At 42.3% G+C, this 20,330-nt stretch overlaps 1 protein-coding gene across 1 annotated transcript in view; it reads right to left on the bottom strand.

The window, feature by feature from the left end:
- snx25 (sorting nexin 25) overlaps positions 1-20,330 on the bottom strand; it is a 55,802-nt gene that overhangs the window by 10,134 nt on the left and 25,338 nt on the right. The window contains exons 8-17 of the mRNA XM_029659412.2: positions 16,742-16,873; positions 16,299-16,574; positions 15,273-15,437; positions 13,116-13,247; positions 6,660-6,800; positions 6,229-6,342; positions 5,261-5,422; positions 5,001-5,118; positions 4,584-4,650; positions 350-531 (exon numbers count right to left, since the gene is read on the bottom strand). Coding sequence (XP_029515272.1) covers positions 350-531; positions 4,584-4,650; positions 5,001-5,118; positions 5,261-5,422; positions 6,229-6,342; positions 6,660-6,800; positions 13,116-13,247; positions 15,273-15,437; positions 16,299-16,574; positions 16,742-16,873 — 1,489 coding nt within the window. The remainder of the gene's footprint in view (positions 1-349; positions 532-4,583; positions 4,651-5,000; positions 5,119-5,260; positions 5,423-6,228; positions 6,343-6,659; positions 6,801-13,115; positions 13,248-15,272; positions 15,438-16,298; positions 16,575-16,741; positions 16,874-20,330) is intronic.

A 20,330-nucleotide genomic window follows, 5' to 3' on the forward strand; every position in this document is an offset into this window, starting at 1 on the left:
TGCTTGTTTTTTTTTAAATGGTCAAATTAATAAACTAAACTAAAAGATCCAATAATCCAATTGAAACAGAAACTTGTGTTTCAAAACAAACGCCAGACTCCACCCCCCACCCCTTGAGTACTGATCCATGTCAGATATCAATCTTTAGCAGGGTTAACGTGCACACCCTTGTGGAACAGGGAGTTACAGCCACAAAATCAACATTGTAGAATAAATACATTTAACTCCTGCGCACACGATTTTACCTCTGCAAACTAATCATAACATGTATTTGAAGAAAAAGGTCTGACCAAAACATTGTTAATAAATGTGCAGAGATGACACCTGTATGGCAGGAGGGAAGACCTACCTGGGATATTGTCTAGCAGCTTCTGTTGAGCTCTCTCCTTGGTCTCCCGACGTTCTGTGTCGGACCGAGCCTTGATTTGGGGGGCCAGTTTTCCGTTGGGCCAGAATGTGTCGCGGAAAATGTTGATGTAGCAAACAATCATCTGCTCACTGAAGATCCAGTTGACAGTGTCTCGAATCTGCCTGATGGGGTAGGGAGTGAAGGTTTTGACGAAAGCTTCTACATTACAGTATTAGCTAACATTACTCTACACATGTTCAGAGCACAGCCACAACAACCCATTGCAGTGCATATCTGGAACACCCAGTCTGATAGCTGTGGTAAACATAACCCTAGTTGTGCAGTTTGACTTGTTAAATAAGCTAAACGATCTCAACCAGAGGGATATCACAGAAAGAAGGAGATTGATCCAAGAGTGCACAAACCCCTTGCATCAGTGTGTGAATCGTGGTAGGGTCAGAGTCAGCTTCCCAAATGATACACTATTGCCTACATAGGGTAGCAGGTAGCCTAGCGGTTAGAGAGTTAGGCCAGTAACCGAAAGGTTTAGTTTGAATCCCCAAGCCAACAAGGTGAACAATCTGCTGATGTGCCCTTGAGCAAGGGACTTAAACCTAAATACCATTGATAATGGCAGACCCTGGCTGTGACATTACTCCGAGGGCATCTCAGGGGGAGTGGGGATATGAAAAATACACATTTCCAATTCACACGTGCATATAATGACAAACATAAACTCCACCACCTAATTATTACTTTTGACCAGAACCCTATGGGTGAATAGGTTGCCATTTGGGACACAGCCTGGGAGAGTCTACGCACCATTTAGAGCCGTGGGTTAGGGTGCAGAATAAGACAATAACATGATAACAGAAAAAGACAATAGCAGCATAACTTTTTATGGCTGCAGGGGCAGTATTGAGTAGCTTGGATGAAAGGTGCCCAGAGTAAACGGCCTGCTCCTCAGTCCCAGTTGCTAATATATGGATAGTATTATTAGTATTGGACAGAAAACACTGAAGTTTCTAAAACTGTTTCAATGATGTCTGAGTATAACAGAACTCATATGGCAGGCAAATACCTGAGAAGTAATCCAAACAGGAAGTGGGAAATCTGAGGTTGGTTAATTTTTAACCCAGACCCTATTGAATACACAGTGGGATATGGATAAAGTTGAACTTCCTAGGGCTTCCACTAGATGTCAACAGTCTTCAGAAACTTGAATGAGGCCTCTACTGTGTTGTGGAGCCGGATGGGAGCTCTTTGAGTCAGTGGTCTGGCAGAGCGCCAGGTCCTGGTCACGCGCATTTCATATGATAGCGACCTGCGTTCCATGGCTTCTCTACAGACAGGAATACTCCGGTTGGAACTTTATTGAAGATTTATGATAACATCCTAAAGATTGATTCTATACTTAGTTTGACAAGTTTCTTCGACCTGTAATATAACTTTTTGAAGTTTTCGTCCGACGTTCGGATGGACCTGCACGAGTGTTTGGATTTGTGTACTAAACGCGCTAACAAAAGTAGCTACTTGGACATAAATAATGGACATTATCGAACGAATCAAGCATTTATTGTGGAACTTGGATTCCTGGGACAGCATTCTGATGAAGATCGTTAAAAGGTAAGGAAATATTTATAATGTGATTTCTGTTGACTCCAATAATATAATAAGACCTGGATAATTTTATTTATTTTCTGAGCGCCGTCTCAGATTGCATGGTTTGCTTTTTCCGTAAAGTTTTTTTGAAATCTGACACAGTGGTTGATCTATATTTCCATGTCAAACATTTGTATTTATCGACATTTATAATGAGTATTTCTGTAAAATGATGTGGCTCTCTGCAATATCACCGGATGTTTTTGGAACAAGTGAACGTAACACGCCAATGTATACTGAGATTTTTTTTATATAACATGAAGTCCTATGAGTGTCATCTGATGAAGATCATCAGTGGAATGATGATGAATGAATTTCCAGTGGAAATTTCCAGACACGAGTCCAGCGTGCCTTTCTTGTTTCTCCTTTTCTATTGGCGAAGCTTTTGACCGGTTGAAATATGATCGATTATTTATGACAAAAACATCCTGAGGATTGATTATAAACATCGTTTGACATGTTTCTATGAACATTTATGGTACTTTAGATTTTTCGTCTGTCTGTTGCAACTGCGCTTTGTTCCAATGTATTACTGAACAAAACGCACCAAAAAGGTTTTTGAATATATAGAGACTATCGAACAAAACAAACATTTATTGCGTAACATGGAGTCTTTGGAGTGCAAACTTATGAAGATCAAAGGTAAGTGATACATTTTAACGCTATTTCTGACTTTTGTTACTCCTCTTCTTGGCTGAAAACTGTTTGTAATGCTGGGCGCTGTTCTCAGATAATCGTATGGTTTGCTTTCGCCGTAAAGCCTTTTTGAAATCTGACACAGCAGTTGGATTAACAAGAAGTTTCTTTAAGCTGGTGTATAACACTTGTATGTTTCATAAATTTTTATAATGAGTAATTCTGTTTTATGAATTTGTCGCTCTGCAATTTCACTGGATGTTGGCCAGGTGGGACGGTAGCGTCCTACACCCCCTAGAGAGGTTAATGAGAGAATCACTGACATTATGTCAGCTGGTCCTTTTGTGGCAGGGCTGAAATACAGCGGACATGTTTTTGGGGGGGATTCAGTTCATTTGCATGGCAAAGGGGGACTGCAATTAATTGCAATTCATCTGATCACTCTTCATAACATTCTGGAGTATATGCAAATTGCCATCATACAAACGGAGGCAGCAGACTGAAAATTAATATTTGTGTCATTCTCAACTTTTGACCACGACTGTGCATGTCAGGAAAATTTGATTGGTCATTCTGTGTTGGCGTACACACGGACGGGGATGCTGCCATGGCTGGAAGGCTGTCTGGTTTCACTACCCAGGTTAAAGAGGTTACGCCTGAATGTGAGTCTACGCACTGTGTCATTCACAGAGAAATGCTGGTTAGCCGAAAAATGGTACCTGAATTTAACGTCGTACTGAATGATGTTTTAAAGTTATCAAATAACATCAAAGCACACGCCCTTAACTCGCATCTGTTTGGACAGCTTTGTGAGGAAATAGACGCAGAGCACAAACGCCTTATCATATACACAGAAGTCAGGTGGCAGGGGGAGATCGCTTGACAGAGTGTTTGAGTTACGAGAGCCGCTGCAGAGATTTCTTTCAGAAAAAAAGTCACCACTGGCAGCACATTTCAATGACAAGGAATGGGTCGCAAAACTCGCTTACCTGTGCGACGTATTCAACTTGCTCAACGAATTCAATCGGTCACTTCAGGGGAGAATGAAAACTGTCTTGAAGTTGGCAGATAAAGTGGCTGCATTCAAAGACAAACTGGAACTGTGGGGACGGCGAGCGGACAGGGGCATATTTGAAATGTTCCAAACATTAGCGGGGATTTTGGGAGAGACAGAGACATCTTTCTCCCAGCTGGTGCGAGATCACCTAGCTTCGCTGTCAATGGAGTTTGAGCGTTACTTCCCAACCGCAAAAGACCCACGAAGTGTGAAGGAATGGATCCTCAACCCATTCGTGAATGTCCCAGGTGAATTGTCCATGTTCGTGCAGGAAGTAGATCAAATCCTTGAGGTTGTAAATGACGGTGGCCTAAAAAGTATGTTTGAGATAACTTCATCTCTGCCGACCTTCTGGATTAAAATCCAGGCTGAATATCCTGAGAGCCACAAAAGCACAACGTTCCTTCCATTTCCAACATCCGATCTCTGCGAAGCGGGGTTTTCCGCAATGATGGCAACAAAAACAAAATTACAGAGTAGACTGGACATACAGAACATGTCACTGTCTCCCATCATCCCTAGATGGGACCATCTTGTTGGGAAACAAGCTCAGGGCTCCCACTGGTGAGTTGCAATGTTTTTATTATATGATTAGAGAAAAATATGCACCTTGTTTTTATGTTTCTACTTAAACTAAAATGTTATGAAAAAGCGGCTATACAAAAACTTCTAGGCCTAATTGATATTCCGATGGCCGGTCCGGGAAAATTGTGTCAACATGAGACCGGTCCGTGGTACAAAAAAGGTTGGGGACCGCTGATATAGACCTTAATAAACCTAGCCTCTTCCCAGATCTGCGTGTACTCTTTGCTTCACACACTGGCAGGAAATAAGAGCAGAAATCTGATAAAACATTTTCATAAAAAGAGTGATGCTTACTTGTTTATGGTCCTTCCAAACGTGACTTGAACTAGTGCAATTAGAGTTTTTCGTACCCATTTAAACACTGAGAATAAAGGAAGACAAAATAATATCACAGAGTGCCAGGCTGATAGCAAGAGGTGACTAGATTAAATAACAGATACATTAACAAAGTTAGTTTCCAATAACAACAAACAATAATCCCTTTCAAAATTGCTTTGAACAATTCATTTGATTTAAAGAACACAGACATAACATACACAAACCACACACTCAGTCTACTGAGGTGAAAATGACAGTGTAGTGTCCCCCAAATGGCACCCTATTCCTTTTATAGTGCCCTGCTTTAGACCAGGGCCCTCTCAAAAATAGTGCACTATAAAAGGGAATGGGGTGTCATTTGGGATGCAGCCATAGTGTAGAGGTTCCACTCACTTCCTCTGAGCTCAAAGATCTCTCCTATGAGCATGAAGCAGGGTTCAGCCAGAGCGTCTTTCTTCCCATCAGCCTCGTCTCCATAGTCAGAAAGGTCACTGTCATCCTCCGCCTCCTCCTGTTGGGGAAAAAGGAGTTAGTGTGTATGTGTCTCTCTTTGTGAGAAAGACTAAAAGGATAGACATGTTTATAGACATACATACATATTAGTCCCACCACCCCAGCCAGCCAAGTCTCCTGATGTGACGGTGCTTACTAACCTCGGTGTGTGAGAAGAAGTCTCCAGACAGTCTCTCCAGGAAGGAGGCCAGGGAGAAGGAGGATTTCTTGTGGATGTCCATGACCTTCAGGTGCTCTGGGGAGGGGCTGAGGAAGGCATAGAGTGCCTCACTCTGACACATCCGCTCGTCTGTCAGCATTTTCTATACATGGTGGAGAAAAAAGCTGCAGATTAGACTAGCTGTGTCCCAATTGACACCCTATCCCCTAGGGCCCTAGCAGGGACAGAGTTGGAGTCTGGGCTACATCCCAAAAGGCATAGATTCCCAAAGGCTCTGGTCAAAAGTAGTGCACTATATTGGTCATCAAAAAGAAAGGAGGACCAGACCAAGGAACTCTTAATATAATGAATGAAAATGTTGATTTGTATGGCATGTTCAATGGAAACAGCGCTTAACTATATATTGGGAATAGGGTGCCATTTGAGACACAGTCGATGCTAATAACTATGGAACCTGACGAGTGCAAATCAATGAGGCAAACAAACTAAATCCTCATCATTCTCGTAATAGTAAAGCTTTCCATCATAACTAACATTGTTGTAAAAGCTTGTAAAGAATGTGCTCAATTTAATCTCAAACTTTGACTCTCATCTCCAAACTTAGTACATTGTGGTTGTCTCATTTTTCATTTTTTTTCTCCCGACATTGAAAGAGCCTAGCTTGAAATCCTGATGGCCAATCGACATGCCGTGAGAACAGCAGGAACGAGCCACTCCAATAATACAAATAAATTTCCTATCAAACATTTTGAAATGAGGAAACAAACTACCTGAGCTCCCAATGGTAGCTATATGTGACATCATCAACTCAAATGACATCTCCTGTTCTGAAAAATGATGTCCTTAGGAGACCGATAGTGAGAAATGCCTTCCACATAGACAAAACACTGATTTGAGTGACGTTTTCACTATGATGTGTGGTTGAACCGTGTTGGCAGAGTGACTTACTTGTAAAAAGCTGTTGAGCTGGTTTTTGGACTTTTCAAGGAATTTTTGGTCAATTGACTTGAATGGCAGTTTACTGACGGAGGGAAGCTGGACTTTTTTCAAGGTAGGGAAACACTGCATAAAGAATATAAAATCAAAGAGAGGAGAGAGAGAGAACAAGAGGAGTTATGTTTCAGTCTTCAAGTCTCGTTGTTTGTAGCACCTCATGAAATGCAGTGGCATGGTGACTCACTCCATCTCCATGGCAACCGGCCGGTGGAAGCATTGTTAGGGTGATTATCAGATGGCAGGCAGTGATATTTGAAACAAACGGCTGTGATGTAGCAGTGCAGGACTGTGGTAATTAAACGGCTGTTGTTGGGGGGCAGACAGAGGGTGAGTCAGAGACGCTAGCTAGGCAGGCAAAAACATTAGCATGGAGGATCCTTTACCTCAGTCAGTTTTCGGTGCAGGGCCTGGAACTCTATGAGCTTCCTGGTGACACTCCAGCGGCTGTTCTTAGAATCGTCTCCCTCCAGCAGGCTCACTGAGACGCAGTAGCAAGGCATCTGCTCTCCATTCTCCTCTACTGCCTGGTGGGGGATAGGGGACACAGTGGGAATCAATTCCCTTTATTTCACTGCAAAGAATGAGTTGTGGACACAGAGTTAGAACATGGTCAGAGAGTATGGTCAATGGCTACAGTAGGGTGAGACCAAGTGGTCAGAGTATGGTGAATGGCTACAGTAGGGTGAGACCAAGTGGTCAGAGAGTATGGTCAATGGCTACAGTAGGGTGAGACCAAGTGGTCAGAGAGTATGGTCAATGGCTACAGTAGGGTGAGACCAAGTGGTCAGAGAGTATGGTCAATGGCTACAGTAGGGTGAGACCAAGTGGTCAGAGAGTATGGTCAATGGCTACAGTAGGGTGAGACCAAGTGGTCAGAGAGTGTGGTATGGTAGAAAATGACAAGATTGTGTTTTAATACAGTTTATGCATCAAATAAGGTTTCTCAGTACTCTCTCATCTGTGGAGTTGGACCTCTGGGGCTTGGCGCTGGTAATTGATTTAGGATGTCTTGGTGAAAAAACCTAGAGCCTGCACTCCAAAGAATGAGTTGGTGTTTGTGTACCAGGGAGGAGATGTCTCCGGTACGGACAGCTGATAAGAAGAACCTTGTCTTTGGGGCCAAACCCTGGATCCTATACAATTAGAACAGTCTTCACAGCAAATGCAATCTGGCTGGGGGGTTACTCCTTTCTGACATACAAAACTTCACCTCTAGAGCCAACCCACACATTAGTTGTTTGTCATGAAGACTCAGGAGGATGTACTTTGCTATAAAGGTTGTAACCCAACTCTGCTCGTTGGGCTCTTAACAATCACCATTGAGTGACCGTTAATGCTCCATTATTGCAATAATTAAAGAAATCTAAAAGTCTATCTTTTGGTAAGAATAATTCCAAGACAATGGCCAGTGGTTACAGTAGGATGAGAGCAAGGTGTACTGATGGGAGAAAAAAAATGGGGCCTTGATCCAGGTGGTGACCAAGAACTCAATCAGTGGCGGATATAGATATAGGCGACATGGGCAGCCGCCGAGGGTGGCATCTTGCTGAGGGCGACACGGGGCGCCTGCACAAAAAATAAAATCATGAAATGGTGACATTTGCGCGATCGGTTTTCTATCGCTCATTTGCACGTCACGTCAATGATATCATGTCACCATGTGGGACTGTGGGTCAATTAACCTTGTCGGAGTGCTAAATCGTTAAGAATAATATAAAACCAGTCTGCACACCAGCAAGGTTAATTGGTTTAGTCTGGACTCTTGGTTGACAGTGTTGGGGGATGGGTAATGTATTGATGCTCGAGTGCCAAATCAACAAATTTGTTTCTATTTGTTTTTGTTACTTCTTTTGGATATTTATGAGTCTTTTTTTGTTGTGTATATGTGTATTATATATACACATATATACAAGTTTGAAATGTTATGATTATTTATTAGTGTTGTTCCAAATGTTGGAATAAAAATGAGTTAGTGCAGAACGGTGCTTCTTTATTTTTGTTGGGGGGCTCATGGCTGGATTCTTGCTCTGACGTGCACTGTCAACTGTGGGACTTTATACAGACAGTTGTGTGCCTTTCCAAATCATGTGCAATCCAATAGAATTTACCACAGGTGGACTCCAAGTTGTGGAAACATCAAGGATGATCAATGGAAACAGGATGCACCGGTATTCAATTCCGAGTCTCATAGTAAACGGTCTGAATAGATGTTTTTTTATTTTGAATACATTTGCAAAAATTTATAAAAACATGTTTTCGCTTTATCATTATTGGGGTATTGTATATAGATTGATGAGAAAAAAAACATGTAATCCATTTTAGAGAAAGTCTAACCGAACAAAACATGAGAAAAAAAATCTAGACTTTTTGCTGGGTAGTGTTAGTCGGCTGTACCTGAGCCAAAACTCCGGTATTTTCCATACTATAGCTTGTTCTCTAGGGCAGTGGTTTTTCAACCAGTGTGCTGGGTTGACTTAGAAACACCCGTGCAGAAAGAAAATCAAATAATACATTGAATGGCACACGGTTAAATCTGGATGGTTGCTTCAAGTCAGGTGCGCTCCGGCTGTTGTTACATTTGAGGGGTGCACATCACGAGTAAAGTCATTTGTATCATTTTACTTCACCAATTAGCACAGGCAAATCAGATTAGTGTTAGCAGTACCCCAGCCTCTGCCATAGAAACAAACGGAGTGGCTTCCACTCTGTGGTTCCACCTTTCCACCACCTTTACAATGTAGAAAACCGCTTATTTCTAGACCTCTTAAGGATTAGCCCATTTTTTTCAATTTTCACCTAAAACGATATACCCAAATCTAACTGCCTGTAGCTCGGGCACTGAAGAAAGGATATGCATATTCTTGGTACCATTTGAAAGGAAACACTTTCAAGTTTATGGAAATGTGAAATGAATGTAGTAGAACACAATAGATCTGGTAAAAGATAAAACTTTTTTTTATTTTTTAAATACCGTTCTTTTGCATTTTTTTGTACCATTATCTTTGAAATGCAAGAGAAAGGCCGTAATGTATTATTCCAGCCCAGGTGCAATTGAGATTTTGGCCACTAGATGGCATCAGTGTATATGCAAAGTTTTAGACTGATTCAATGAACCATTGCATTTCTGTAAAACAAATTGTATCAAGACATCCCAAATGTCCCTAATTTGTTTATTAATAACTTTTCATGTTCAAAACTGTGCACTCTCCTCAAACAATAGCATAGTATTATTTCACTGTAATAGCTACTGTAAATTGGACAGCGCAGTTAGATGAACAATAATTTAAGCTTTCTGCCAATATCAGATATGTCTATGTCCTGGGAGATTTTCTTGTTACTTACAACCTCATGCTAATCGCATTAGCCTATGTTAGCTCAACCGTCCCGAGAAAGGGACACCGATCCCGAAGAAGTCAATTGACTTGCCTAGTTAAATAAAAAGGTAAAAAATAAAATAAAATTGCACTAAATACATTTGTGGCAGAATCTTTTATCACATCGAGGTTTGTCACGGTTCAACAAAGGTTGGGAACCAGTGTTCTAGGGATGTGCATCTTTCCCTTTCAAGACGATTCGAAAAGTATCTAGAAACATGGGCTCCAATACAGGGACGATACGTTTTAGTTTGAAACGATTCGGAGAGATGTGATTTGATTAGAGAACGAATCGATGCGAGTCGGTTCGATGCACCAACATTTGTTGCATAAACATATTACATTTTCCATTCTAAATTAAAATATTCTGCTCATGGAACTCATGAGCTGGGCCTCTCAGATGTATTCGTCTGAACCAAGGGGCCAGGGTTCTGGTCTAGAAGCTCCTACAATTTTGCTTCGGTACTGCAGTTTAACTGATACCCAGCCAAGAAACACCATTTCCATACACTGTCACAGATGTCAGATTTGAACATTCCCAATCAGACACTTTAGTCCTCACCTTTATGCACAAAACAGCTATTGAGTTATTCAAATAATTGTAGCTGGGACAGATTTTTCCCCCATCACTCACAGCCGAAGATATTACAATTTTATACTTATTTCATGTCTGTCATGTTTTTGGATGACGATCAAAACTTGTTTTTAATCATGGCTCTCGTCTCTCTGCAGACAACATATAGTGAGCACCATGTTTGGAACTAGAAATAGCAGTATCAAATCGGAATAGATATTGAATAGTGAAGGGAAAGGGGATAGCTAGTCAGTTGTCAATACATATTGAATAGTGAAGGGAAAGGGGATAGCTAGTCAGTTGTCAATACATATTGAATAGTGAAGGGAAAGGGAATAACTAGTCAGTTGTCAATACATATTGAATAGTGAAGGGAAAGGGGATAGCTAGTCAGTTGTCAATACATATTGAATAGTGAAGGGAAAGGGGATAGCTAGTCAGTTGTCAATACATATTGAATAGTGAAGGGAAAGGGGATAGCTAGTCAGTTGTCAATACATATTGAATAGTGAAGGGAAAGGGAATAACTAGTCAGTTGTCAATACATATTGAATAGTGAAGGGAAAGGGATAGCTAGTCAGTTGTCAATACATATTGAATAGTGAAGGGAAAGGGGATAGCTAGTCAGTTGTCAATACATATTGAATAGTGAAGGGAAGGGAGGGGATAGCTAGTCAGTTGTCAATACAAATTGAATAGTGAAGGGAAAGGGGATAGCTAGTCAGTTGTCAAGTTGTCAATACAAATTGAATAGTGAAGGGAAAGGGGATAGCTAGTCAGTTGTCAATACATATTGAATAGTCAATACATATTGAAGGGAAAGGGAATAGCTAGTCAGTTGTCAATACATATTGAATAGTGAAGGGAAAGGGGATAGCTAGTCAGTTGTCAATACATATTGAATAGTGAAGGGAAAGGGAATAACTAGTCAGTTGTCAATACATATTGAATAGTGAAGGGAAAGGGGATAGCTAGTCAGTTGTCAATACATATTGAATAGTGAAGGGAAAGGGGATAGCTAGTCAGTTGTCAATACATATTGAATAGTGAAGGGAAAGGGAATAGCTAGTCAGTTGTCAATACAAATTGAATAGTGAAGGGAAAGGGGATAGCTAGTCAGTTGCACAACAATGCATTCAACCCAAATGTATCTTTCGCATTTAACCCAACCCCTCTGAATCAGAGATGGGGAGGAGTTTTTGGGGACTAACTGCCTTTCTCAAGGGCAGAACGGCAGAGTTTTCCACCTTTCCGGCTTGGTGATTCAAACGCTCTTAACAACTAGGTTACCTGCCACCCCCACACCTTCGGGACAATCGCAATACATATCGTATCGGCACCTAAGTATGGTGATAATGTTGTATCTTGAAGTCCCAGGCAATTCCCCTCCCTAAAAAACAGTCACTGTATCAATTAGTATACTACTCTGTTATTATCTATGCATAGTCACTTTAATAACTCTACCTACATGTACATATTACCTCGAGTAACCGGTACCCTCTGTATATAGCCTCGCTATTGTTATTTTACTGCTGCTCTTTAATTATTTGTTACTTTTATTTCTTATTCTTAATTTTTGTTTTTAACTGCATTGTTGGTTAAGGGCTTGTAAGTAAGCATTTCACTGTAAGGTCGACATCTGTTGTATTCGGCGCATGTGACAAATACAATATAATTTGATATACTGTATCAATGAGGGTATGCTAAGAAAACACTCCAATGATGAGAACAAATTAACTCTGACTAAAGGACATCTTTAAAAGGTTGGCTGATTAGCTCATTACCATAATGAAGAATTGGAGACAATACTACCATGCTTAATTGAACATCACTACAAACACAAATTTGCTTTTGGCTGAGCAGAATCCGACATGGCTATTAGCTTAGCAGCATAGCATTAGGCCTTGGAGGGGGATTGTGCAGAGTGAACTTTGGAGAGTGGTGTCCTTTCAGTCCTCCTGTGTTTAGACATTTCACAGCCAATTAACAGACAAAGCATTAATCAAAGCGTGTCTCCAGACTAAATGAAGCGTGAGGAGTAATATGCAAATGAGGCCCTCGTTCTTCCACATACCCGAACAGCTTAAATTGTATATAGCCTCGTCATTGTTATTTTATTGTGTTACCATTTTTCCTTTTAGCAAATGTTTCTCACTTCCTTAAACTTGCATTGTTGGTTCAGTGTTTCACGGTAAGGTTGTTGTATACCTGTTGTATTCGGCCCATGTGAGAAATAAAATGTGATTTGAAGGAGATAAAAGGCGATCTCGTCTCATACAATGTACAATACAATGTAGGATCTTATATTTGAGCCAGTTTGCTACAGAGTAAAAATAATCCTGCGGCAACAGGTAATGTGAATAATAATATAATTCGTGGAGATTTTTGTACGGGTTCATATATTTTTTCGTAAGGGAAAAATCAAGTCTCAAATGTCATAGTGGAAATTTAAAAACATCAGAAGCCTTTTTAAACCTCAAATACACTAAATGCTTTACATTTCCTGCAATGCAGGACAGTTCTTTCTGCAACTGTAGTCCAATCAATAACACCATACAAATGATGACTGGGACCATTTTATCCTTCCTTTCAGTTTTGTAATTTTCTTCCTCAGTCTGAGCTCCTCTCTCTCTCTCATCCATCTAGACTAGACAGAAGCTCTGTTATTAGTGCTGTGTGTAGTAAAGGTTCCGGAAAGTGTAGATGCTATCGTTTCTCTCTGGCTCGTTGCTCTCAGATCAGGGTTTTATCTGTTTCGAGTTCGGCCAGAGGTACTGGAGCCCTGGACACAGGAGACTAGAGAGCTCACTGCTGCGCTGCTGTCATATCACTGGAACACAGTCAATGACTAAGAGTTGGGATGGTGCTGTGTGTGTGTTTGTCTCACTCACCTCAGCTGTTGTGATGAGGGCCCTCCAGGAGCCCAAGTTCTCACACCACCAGTCTGTGCGGGAGATGTGCAGCTGCAGGTCACTGTGCTCCTTCTCCATGGCCCCAATCTCCTCCTTCAGTTTACACACAATCTGAGAGAGGACAGCGCGCGCACACACACACACGTCAAAAGATGGCTCTAACCCAGACAGAGTACCAACTGTGTCTCATACACAGTACCAAGGAGTGGGAGACTAATCCGGACGCTTATAAGAAATCCCGCTATGCCCTCAGACGAACCATCAAACAAGCAAAGCGTCAATACAGGATTAAGATTAAATCCTACTACACCGGCTCTGACGCTCATCGGATGAGGCAGGGCTTGCAAACTATTATGGACTACAAATGGGAAACCCAAACTCAAGATGCCCAGTGACGCGAGTCTACCAGACGAGCTAAATGCCTTTTATGCTCGTTTTGAGGCAAGCACGAAAGCACCAGCTGTTCTGGATAACTGTGTGATAACGCTCTCAACCTCTCCCTGACCTCAGCGTTCCAACATCATAGTGCCCACAAAGCCCATCACTAAGCTAAGGATTCTGGGACTAAACACCTCCCTCTCCAACTGGATCCTGGACTTCCTGACGGGCCGCCCTCAGGTGGTAAGAGTAGACAACAACACGTCTGCCACGCTGATATTTAACATTGGGGCCACTCAGGGATATGTACTTAGTCCCCTCCTGTACTCCCTGTTGACCCACGACTGCATGGACAAACACGACTCCAACACCATCATTAAGTTTGCTGACGACACAACAGTCGTAGGCCTGATCACCGACAACGATGAGATGGCCTATAGGGAGGAGGTCAGAGTAGTGACTGTGTGGTGCCAGGAAAACAACTTCTCCCTCAATGTGAGCAAGACAAAGGAGCTGATCGTGGACTACAGGAAAAGGCAGGTTGAACAGGCCTCCATTAACATCGACGGGTCTGTAGTGGAGTGGGTCGAAAGTTTCAAGTTCCTTGGTGTCCACATCACCAACAAACTTTCATGGTCCAAACACACCAAGACAGTGAAGAGGGCAAGACAAAACCTTTTCCCCCTCAGGACACTGAAAAGATTTGGCATGGGCCACCAGATCCTCAAAAAGGTTCTACAGCTGCACCATCGAGAGCATCACCACCTGGTATGGCAACAGCTCGGCATCTGACCGTAAGGCACTACAGAGGGTAGTGCGAACGGCCCAGTACATCACTGGGGCCAGGCTTCCTACCATCCAGGACCTATATAATAGGGGGTGTCAGAGGAAAGCCCATAAAATTGTCAGACTCCAGTCACCCAAGTCGGCAAGCAGTACCAGAGCGCCAAGTCTAGGACCAATAGGCTCCTCAACAGTTTCTACCTCTAAGCCATTAGACTGCTGAACAATTCATAAAAATCACCACCGGACAATTTAAATTGACACCCCTCTCGTACACTGCTGCTACTCGCTGTTTGTTACCTATGCATAGTCACTTCGTCCCCACCGACATGTACAGATTACCTCAACTAGCCTGCACACTGACTCGGTACCGGTGCCCCCTGTATATAGCCTCCTTATGGTTATTCTTATTGTGTTACTTTTGCCTACTTGGTAAATATGTTCTTCCTCTTGAACTGCACTGTTGGTTAAGGGCTTGTAAGTAAGCACTTCACGGTAAAATCTACGCTTGCTGTATTCGGGGCATGTGGCAAATAAAGTTTGATTTGATACAAAAAAATATATATTTTTTTTTTTCCCCTCTCTGCATTGTTGGGATGGACCCGTAAGTATGCATTTCACTGTTAGTCCACACCTGTTGTTAATGAAGCATGTGACAAATATACTTTGATTTAAAGGTGGCTGTTCAATCAATGCCAGTTTTCAAGGGCTGCTTGTATTACAGGTAGGGGCAGACATTCTTTCAGGGAAAAATTAATGGGTTCTTTATAAATGCCAACACAGACAGACAGAGGTAGAAAAAGTGTGCTTGGCCTGCAGATAAATGACAGCAGCAGTCAATGATGGGCTTTTGTATTCGTCAAGTAACCATAAATAGAGAGGATGCAACCTTGAGGGTACACTCAATATCAGTGTTCATAAAAACACACTCGCCGTGCATTGAAACAATAGCAGCTGAATGGTGTAGTGGGATACCTTTTTGTCTGGCTTGGGGGCATTTTGGATGGAGCCCAGGGCCTGACGTTTGTACTCCAGCTTGTCGTAGAGCTGGCGCAGCTTGTTGACAGCGTAGCTGGCCTGCTCATTGATGCCTTTAGTGCCCTCGTCCAGCGCCTCCTCCCCTCCCTCCAGAACCTGGAGCTGTGCAGAGGTGGAGGTTCAGATGATGGTGATAATACAAACGTGGATTAACTTACCACAATGCTAATAGAGCCCCACAGTGGAGGTGTCATAACACCCAGAAAACCTAGCAGTCAAACAGGGAAATGGCTCCAATTGTTTTTCCAGCACAAATTCTTCCCATAGGAGATTTTACACTTAAAATAAGGGCTGTGTTTCGTGTAGGTTTACCCTGGCGTGACGTTTTGATAACCATGTAAATCTCTCTCGGACAAGGTGACTTATCAATATAGTCACCTGTATTTACTCTCAGATTCGAAAATGCAAATTAGCAAAGTAGACATTATGTAAGACTACAAGTCCCTGCAAATCATCGCTAGCTGACACCTTTGCTAAGGTATTGTGTCAATTTAAAACTTGCACAAGACAGTTCACAGAATTGTCCATTTAAAGAAATGCTCCCAATTTATTCATTACTAAAATTTAGCTAACATTAGATAGTTAATCCAGTTATTTTTTAACTTTGCCTCAATTCAGCAGTCTCGTCCAGATCATTATGGCATTTGTAGTTCTTTATGATAGCCACATTAGCATTTCTGGGAGGTGAATACATGTGAATGTATTGATAAGTCACTTTGTCCTAGAGAGATTAACACAGTTATCAAAATGTCACGCCAGGGTAAGCCTATGTGAAACACAACCCTTATTTTAAGTGTTTTCTAAAATTCCCTATAGGAAACATTCATGGTGCAAAAAATGATTAGAACCATTTCCCTGTTTGACTGCTAGGTTTTATGGTTATGACTCGTACTGTGGTACTCTACGGACAACATGGCTGGTGTGTGAACATCTGCGCCAGTGCATGTCCCCTTCCCAGCTTACCCCTTCGTCCTTGTCCTCGCTGCTGGACTGGGAGCTGCACTGCTGCTCCTCTCTCCTGATGAGCCTCTCGTAGAGGTCAGAGACCAGGAAGGATGGGTAGTAGCGCTCCTTCATGGTCTCATACACATCCCCCTGGATCCGGTGGAACACGTCCGTGCCCTTGTTCCCCACCAGGGTCTGCTGGATCTCCTTGTACAGGGCTTTCTCCACCGGGATCTCCCTGCTCTCCACAAAGAAGTTCTGGTAGATCTCCCCCACCAGCTGGGGAACCTCGTTCTGGGAAAAAACGAGTCAGGATGGGCACTGGGTTTTCAGCTTTAAAAGACAGATTCAGTTTCACCACAAGTCTCAGCATAATGTTACCTGTCGGAGATATTTGACATGATGTCAGTCGTCACTAACACTGGCTTAACGTTTGCTTTTGGAGGATGTGACAACTTTACCTTGTTGGCAGTCTTGAGCATCTCCACTAGCTCCCAGAAGCTGATGAGAGCCCTTTTGTCCACTCGCTCCATGTAGACACGGAAGTGCTCCCGGAACCCTGGGTTAGACATGATCTCTTCAAATTGGAGGATCTACAGGGAACAGACAGAACACAGGGTCAAACATTTTAGATAAAACAACACTAAATATAATCTTGTCACCAAATAATTGATTTAAACACACTATTTTGCAATGATGGTCTACAGTGGCTGCAACAGCACTATGTAGGGTAGCACCATGGTGTAGCCAGAGGTCAGCTAGCTTTAGTCCTCCTCTGGGTACATTGACTTCAATAAAAAAAACCTAGGAGGCTCATGGTTCTCACCCCCTTCCATAGACTTAGTCATTATGACAACTTCCGGAGTACGTCCTCCAACCTATCAGAGCTCTTGCAGCAAGAACTGACATGTTGTCCAGCCAATAAAAGGATCAGAGAATGAATCTAGTACTGAAAAGCATAAGCTACAGCTAGCTAGCACTGTAGCACATAAAATGTGGTGAGTAGTTGTCTCAGAGAAAAAGACAACAGCTTTGAACAAATGCATTTTTTCTCAAAATGAAGGAGAAGAAAGACATTTTCATTATTTGAAGTCCACAGGTGAAGGGACAAGGTGAGGAGAGTGTGTGTAGATGCAAAAAGGAATCCAACGTGGCTGCTACAAAAGTGAACTGTGTTTCTCAAACGGAGTGAAACAGGGATAAACATACTTGAAGTTGTCTAATAGAAACTGATTGCACCCTATATCAGCAAAATGCAGGGAAGAATGTGTCTGACCATTTATTGACTTGGCCAAAGCTTTTGATTCGGAAGACCATTCCATTCTTTTGGGCCAGCTAAGGAGTATTGGTGTCTCCGAGGGGTCTTTGGCCTAGTTTGCTAACTACCGCTCTCAAAGGGTGCAGTGTATATAAGTCAGAAAATCTGCTGTCTCAGCCACTGCCTGTCACCAAGGGAGTACCCAAAGGCTCAACCCTAGGCCCCACGCTCTTCTCAAATCACATCAACAACATAGCTCAGGCAGTAGGAAGCTCTCTCATCCATTTATATGCAGATGATACAGTCTTCTACTCAGCTGGCATCTCCCCGAATGTTGTGTTAAATGCTCTACAACAAAGCTTTCTTAGTGTCCAATAAGCTTTCTCTACCCTTAACCTTGTTCTGAACACCTCCAAAACAAAAAGGTCATGTGGTTTGGTAAGAAGAATGACCCTCTCCCCACAGGTGTGATTACTACCTCAGAGTTTAGAGATTGAGGTAGTCACCTCATACAAGTACTTGGGAGTATGGCTAGACGGTACACTGTCCTTCTTTCAGCACATATCAAAGCTGCAGGCTAAAGTTAAATTTACACTTGGTTTCCTCTATCGTAATTGCTCCTCTTTCACCCCAGCTGCCAAACTAACCCTGATTCAGATGACCATCCTACCCATGCTAGATTATGGAGACATCATTTATAAATCAGCAGGTAAGGGTGCTCTCGAGCGGCTAGATGTTCTTTGCCATTCGGCCATCAGATTTGCCACCAATGCTCCTTATAGGACACATCACTGCACTCTATACTCCTCTGTAAACCCGTCGCAAGACCCACTGGTTGATGCTTATTTATAAAAACCCTCTTAGGCCTCACTCCCCCATATCTGGAGAGATCTATTGCAGCCCTCATCCTCCACATACAACACCCGTTCTGCCAGACACATTCTGTTAAAGGTCCCCAAAGCATAAACATTCCTGGAACGCTCCTCTTTTCAGTTCGCTGCAGCTAGAACGAGCTTCAACAAACACTCAAACTGGACAATTTTATCTCAATCTCTTCATTCAAAAACTCAATCATGGACACTCTTACAGACAGTTGTGACTGCTATGTGTGGTGTATTGTTGTCTCTACCTTCTTGACATTTGTGCTGTTGTCTATGTCCAATACTGTTTGTACCATGTTAAGTTCTGCTACCATGTTGTGTTGCTGCCTTGCTATGTTGTCATGTGTAGCTGCCTTGCTATGTTGTCATGTGTAGCTGCCTTGCTATGTTGTCATGTGTAGCTGCCTTGCTATGTTGTCATGTGTAGCTGCCTTGCTATGTTGTCATGGGTAGCTGCCTTGCTATGTTGTCATGGGTAGCTGCCTTGCTATGTTGTCATGGGTAGCTGCCTTGCTATGTTGTCATGGGTAGCTGCCTTGCTATGTTGTCATGGGTAGCTGCCTTGCTATGTTGTCATGGGTAGCTGCCTTGCTATGTTGTCATGTGTAGCTGCCTTGCCATGTTGTTGTCTTAGGTTTCTATGTAGTGTTCTCTTGTTGTGATATGTGTTTTATCCTATATTTATATTGCATTAAAAAGTTCTTATATATATATATATATATATATATATATCCCAGGCCCCATCCCCGCAGGAGGCTTTTTGTTAGGCTGTCATTGTAAATAAGAATTTGTTCTTAACCGACTTGCCTAGTTAAATAAAGGTTAAACAAAACATTTTTTATGTGCTACCTTAGTCCTTAGATGCGTTTACTTGCAGGCTGACTAGCAATGTATTGTGTTGCAATGTCCCTTACATTGGATGCCTAAATCGACTACAAAACAAGTTGAAGTGACATAATTCAAAAGGATACATAAAAATAACTCCCCTAAAATTACTGTCCGCATGATTCGATTGAACAATTGTAAAAATGTCATGACTTTTCCAGGGTTTTCATAACCATAGGAAGCCTGTATACTGGCCCCAGAGAACAGAAGACTGTGCATCCCAAATGGCACATCACTACCTTTAAACACAGGACTATGGTCAAAAGTAGTCCACTGTGTAGGGAATAGGGAAAGGGGGATACCTAGTCAGTTGTACAACAATGCATTCAACTGAAATGTGTCTTCCGCATTTAACTCAACCCCTCTGAATCAGAATAGGGTGGCAGTCAATAAATGCCATTGATTTGAAGGTTAGCCAGCCAATTTAAAGGTGACAACAAAAATGTACAGAGTAGAGCACTATTCAGTGTGATGAGGAGACCTGAGGTTATTTATCACTGCCAGATACAGACACTGTGCTCGTCAAAAACATTGAGAGCTCAGCCATCATGTCGTTACGGGACTAATGGGCCAATGTTCCAACAGGGTGTTCAGGGTGGGCTGACACAGACTGCATCCCAAATAGCACCCCATTTTCTACATAGTGCACTACTTTGACCAGAGCCCCATCCGATCAGTTACTGAACTCCAGATAAGGGAATGCCAGGCCCACATTCATTAAAGCTCAGGCATCTGGGACTGCAGAGGAGTCAAAGTAATGTTTAATGACACTCAAATACAGTTACAATATGAACTAATGTAATGAAATGGGAGGCAATAAGGTCTTCCTCTCCCTGCTGTAATTATACTTTATAGGGAATCTCACTGTGAAATGCCAAAGGGCTCAGTGCATGTGTGTGCTGTAGATATTACACTGTCATACAAACACATGGCTGTTCTGCCGTCTTGGCTGTTCTGCCATCTTGGCTGTTCTGCTGTGTAATAAAACAGGATTTCATTTGCTACTGGCACTTTTTCAGAGTTTAG

Source organism: Oncorhynchus nerka, linkage group LG5 (genome assembly GCF_034236695.1).
Source record: "Oncorhynchus nerka isolate Pitt River linkage group LG5, Oner_Uvic_2.0, whole genome shotgun sequence".
In the NCBI taxonomy this organism is placed as follows: domain Eukaryota; kingdom Metazoa; phylum Chordata; class Actinopteri; order Salmoniformes; family Salmonidae; genus Oncorhynchus; species Oncorhynchus nerka.